Genomic DNA, 4,210 nt, shown 5'->3' with positions numbered 1-4,210 from the left:
CTGCAGCGGCGCCGTGGCCGGTGCCGTGGTGCTGGGCGGCGTCACCAGGTGAGCGCCGCACCCCCCGCCCCGCTGGCACCGGTTCGCGGCCGGGGCCGTGGAAGGAAGGGCTCAGCCTTGGGGCCGCGTGGAGGTGGCCGGCGCCGCCGCCGGTGACCGGTTCGGGCCGTCCCTGCGGCCTGCAGCTGCCTCCCACGCCTGGGAGCCGCCCCGAGTGCGCCTGTGAGAGCTCCTCTCGTGTCTTTCGCCCCTGGCTGCGAGGGGACACCGTGGGGCAGGGCTGGGAGTACCAGAGAGACTTTCCGTGGCGCGCTGGTGCCAGCCGGGGATAACTGTCCCTTACACGGTTTTGGTAATTTTGGGTCTGTTTGATCACTCACAGACTCCCTGATCTCCATCCTGTTTCTAACTGTGAGTTTAAGGGTTGTCTGGTGCAGCCAACAGCTCTTGCTTTGGTTCGGTAGATTTGCGTGCTGTCAGCGAGTGAATTGTGCCTGCTTGTGTCTGTCTGCTCCCAGGCTGACGGAATCGGGCCTTTCTATGGTTGACTGGCACCTGGTGAAAGAGATGAAACCCCCAAGAACGCAGGAGGAGTGGGAAGCTGAGTTCCAGAAGTACCAGCAGTTCCCAGAGTTCAAAATGTGAGTGTGCAAAAGAGGAAGAAGGGTGGGTGGGAGCACCCCTCCTGCGACTGAGCCACTCGAGGAACTCTTGTAAGAAGGGCAATGTTTTCTAACATGGCTAGGAGGGCACACAAAGCCCGTCTGATGATGGCTCCTTCGCTTTCATTTTCGTTCTCTGAGGAAGGTGATCCCTTGCCCTGCAAAGTATGGCATAGGACTGCTGTATCACATGAAAACATCATTTGTTTTACTGTCTTTAACAGCCTGAATCATGACATGACGCTGACAGAGTTCAAGTTCATCTGGTACATGGAGTATTCGCACCGTATGTGGGGCCGCGTTGTGGGTTTGGCCTATATTCTGCCCGCCGCATACTTCTGGCAAAAGGGCTGGCTCAGCCGCCCCATGAAGGGCTGTGTTCTTGCGCTCTGCGGACTGGTCTGCTTCCAGGTGAGCGAACTCTTTAGCTGCAGGGATTAGCGGCAGCACCTCCTGCAAATATCTTCTGATTGAGCGTAGTTGAGGCAGTGGGATTCATGAAAGCTTGGGGGGTGGCAGTGCTGGTAGCTGGTTGAAGGTGAAGGAAACAAGTTGCTTTGCCCCTAGTGTTTGTCTGCTCTTAGCAGTTGCTGCTGCCCTGTCTGGCTTTAACCCCTCTCCTGTTTTGTCAGGGGCTGCTGGGATGGTACATGGTGAAGAGCGGGCTGGAAGAGAAGCCAGACTCTTATGACATTCCTCGGGTCAGTCAGTACCGTCTTGCAGCACATCTTGGCTCCGCGCTGGTTCTGTACTCTGCTAGCCTGTGGACGGGGCTGTCCTTGCTGCTTCCGCGACACAAGGTACAGAGTGGTGTGTCAGGAGTCAAAAGCGCAGGGCAGTGTCAATTCAGAGGATTGGGGATGTGATGTGAAGGGTGAGGAAAGGGTGTGAAGGATGATGGTGCTTCCGTTTTAGTCTCTGTTCCTGACTCCGATCTAATGCCGCGTTGCAGAATACCCTGTCTGTAAACTTCTTGGTTATGGGACGCTTCCTTTGACTCGTGCTGTTCCGCTCAAAAGTGATTAGTCTCAGAGTTCGTGCAAGCTCAGGCAGGGCTAAATGATTTGTGCCAGTAACTGTCCAGTGGCCGCTCCAGTTTCTGCACAGGGTTGGACTCAGTTGTGGTTTTGAGGAACCACTGAAGTGTGACACTGCTGTGTGGTGGTCTCTAGATTCCTCCTGTAAAATACAGGCCAATCCCTTGGCCTATATATGCAGCGAAGGCTTTTCTTACCTGCTGCAAACAGCACTGGAAATGCTTTGCCTTGATTATTTTCTTTTTTTTTTTTTTTTTTTTTTTAATTTTAAAGTTACCTGAAACCCATCAGCTCCTTCGCTTGAGACAATATGCTCGTGGCACTACAGCTCTCATTTTTCTTACCGCTCTTTCAGGTAAGAATGTTAATTTCTGCTGTCCCATCTCCTCTCTGCCCTGTTTTTATTTCTGGTCTGGCAGTGTCTGTGAGCAACACCATCATGTTCTCTGGGAAAAACTTTATTGCTGTCAGGGAGCTTACAGTCGAGAACCTCCCTTGTGGGTCTTTCCTGAGCAGGTGGAGGTGTACCTTCCAGCCTGCCTGTTGCTGTGTGATCTCTGTATATGTTTCTAAAAGAAATTCAGGATCAAGCTGAGCTCTTCAAGTCGGAGCTTTGCAACCTGGAGCGCCACCTTTGCCTACTCTGGTAGTCTCATTTTCTGCTCTGGAATTGCAGGTGCCTTTGTGGCAGGGCTGGATGCTGGCCTTGTGTACAATTCCTTCCCCAAAATGGGTGATCGCTGGATCCCAGATGATCTCCTTGCCTTCTCCCCCATGCTGAGAAATATCTTTGAGAATCCTACAACTGTACAGTTTGATCACAGGATCTTGGTAAGTGCTGTCTTCCTGCTATGTCTGTGCTGCTTCTCAGTTGCCTCCTGCAGCCAAGCTGTCCTCTTTGGGCTGTGGTTCTGTCAGCTTGAGTGATATCCAGGGTGTCCGGAGGTCCTAAGAGCGTGTTACCGATTTGCTTCTGCAGAAAGAGGAAGTTAGCACTCTCGTCTATTTTCAGTGTGGTCTCCTTCCTTAAGGACATCTTCCTCCTGCACAAGTTACAGACTTTGTTTCTTTGTGTCTCCTTTTCCATAACATAAGCTGCAGACCAGGGTAGCCTTCGCTATTGAAATGTCTGGGAAAGCTGTGTGAAATAAATATCGGAATTTCCAAGTTTTAATGCTTCCTCCAGCATTTCTGAACTTGCTTTACACCAGTAGCTCCCTGTGAAAATATCGCAGCTAGTTAGAGCAATCCAGATATTAAATGCCACTGCCAGCACTGCTGTGGACTAAGCCATCCCTAAGACTAAAAAGAAAGATTAAGTGACTTAGAAGAGGAATCACCTGGGGTGACCTGCACAGCGAGATTATGCTGGTGAACTACAGCGGAGTGGTGAAAATGAGATCGATTTTCCAGATGACAGCTTCCACCTTTAGCTGTCAAGGTGACAGATGGGATGAGGACACAGTCCCTATGACTTGAGGAAACGCTGTTGGAAAATAAAGCATTAATTTGGGGAGAAATGGAACTCTATAACTTTAGTTAAATTTCAGGGTTGTTAACCTGGCAGGCATGGGAGCTCCAGGATTTGGTTATGGCTACTAACACGTTTCCACAGTTAAATATTGTTCATGAAATTTCTTTTACTGCATGGAACGCCCAGCCAAATGCCACTCTACCCGTTTCCTCTGAACTTTTCTTGAAGGGTGCTTGTTTCTCATCCCTTCTGTAGGGAATTGCCTCAGTCACAGCTGTCACAGCACTGTACCTCTTCTCGCGGAAGATCCCACTTCCTCGCAGGACCAGGATGGCAGTGACTTCCTTATTGGCTGTGGCTTGCATGCAGGTACTGTCATCTTCTCCCCCCTCCCTTCTTTGTTTTTTTTCCTCCCTCTAGTCCTTTGTAGCATGTTCACAAGACAGAGCTGTCTCCAGCTTGGATCTGTGCTGGCCCCGAGAGCCTGGAGCTGAAGAGGTGGACCTGCGTAGGCCCAGGGCCTCGCCATACTGCATGCACTGTCTGAATTTGAGGGTGGATGTCTGGCTGTGGCCGTGGGCCTTTCTACATCATGCTCTGTGCTGGGGATGTGTAGCAACGCTGCACCCACAGCTGCTCTTACTCCTTCCTTTTCCCTCCTCGGCAGGTGGGCCTGGGCATCAGCACCCTCCTGCTGTACGTCCCCACGCCGCTGGCCGCCACCCACCAGTCGGGCTCCCTGGCTCTGCTCAGCATGGCGCTCTGGCTCATGAGCGAGCTCCGACGGGTCCCCAAGTAACCTGCCGGAGGCAGAGCCCTCCCGGGGGAGCTGCGGCGCTGGGCCCGGAGGCTGCAGAGAACCGCCAACCGCGGCATACGGGGGGAATGTGCGCCCAGCCAGGCTGTGCGCGGGGAGGAGGCGGCGGGTGTCGGTGTGAACTTTGTAACATAAAGGAGTTTTTACGGAGCGGCTGGTGTCTGGCTGGGTGCCTCCTTTCCGGAGCGAGGTGAGGAGGGATGCGGGGAGGGGGGGCGCC

General features: G+C 52.9%; 2 protein-coding genes across 2 annotated transcripts in view; one reads left to right on the top strand and one right to left on the bottom strand.

Annotated features, from left to right (window-relative positions):
- Window positions 1-398, bottom strand: part of CUTC (cutC copper transporter) — a 5,448-nt gene extending 5,050 nt beyond the window's left edge. The window contains exons 1-2 of the mRNA XM_010565019.1: window positions 381-398; window positions 46-280 (exon numbers count right to left, since the gene is read on the bottom strand). Coding sequence (XP_010563321.1) covers window positions 46-280; window positions 381-398 — 253 coding nt within the window. The remainder of the gene's footprint in view (window positions 1-45; window positions 281-380) is intronic.
- Window positions 7-4,210, top strand: part of LOC104830145 (cytochrome c oxidase assembly protein COX15 homolog) — a 4,969-nt gene continuing 765 nt past the window's right edge. The window contains exons 1-8 of the mRNA XM_010564880.1: window positions 7-48; window positions 519-641; window positions 887-1,073; window positions 1,295-1,462; window positions 1,973-2,054; window positions 2,376-2,530; window positions 3,429-3,542; window positions 3,841-4,180. Coding sequence (XP_010563182.1) covers window positions 541-641; window positions 887-1,073; window positions 1,295-1,462; window positions 1,973-2,054; window positions 2,376-2,530; window positions 3,429-3,542; window positions 3,841-3,972 — 939 coding nt within the window. The 5' untranslated portion in view covers window positions 7-48; window positions 519-540 and the 3' untranslated portion in view covers window positions 3,973-4,180. The remainder of the gene's footprint in view (window positions 49-518; window positions 642-886; window positions 1,074-1,294; window positions 1,463-1,972; window positions 2,055-2,375; window positions 2,531-3,428; window positions 3,543-3,840; window positions 4,181-4,210) is intronic.

The sequence above is a fragment of the Haliaeetus leucocephalus genome, unplaced genomic scaffold (genome assembly GCF_000737465.1).
Source record: "Haliaeetus leucocephalus isolate CR32 unplaced genomic scaffold, Haliaeetus_leucocephalus-4.0 Scaffold184, whole genome shotgun sequence".
In the NCBI taxonomy this organism is placed as follows: domain Eukaryota; kingdom Metazoa; phylum Chordata; class Aves; order Accipitriformes; family Accipitridae; genus Haliaeetus; species Haliaeetus leucocephalus.
Note: the sequence above shows the minus strand (reverse complement) of the source record. Positions and strands in the feature narration are given on the sequence as shown.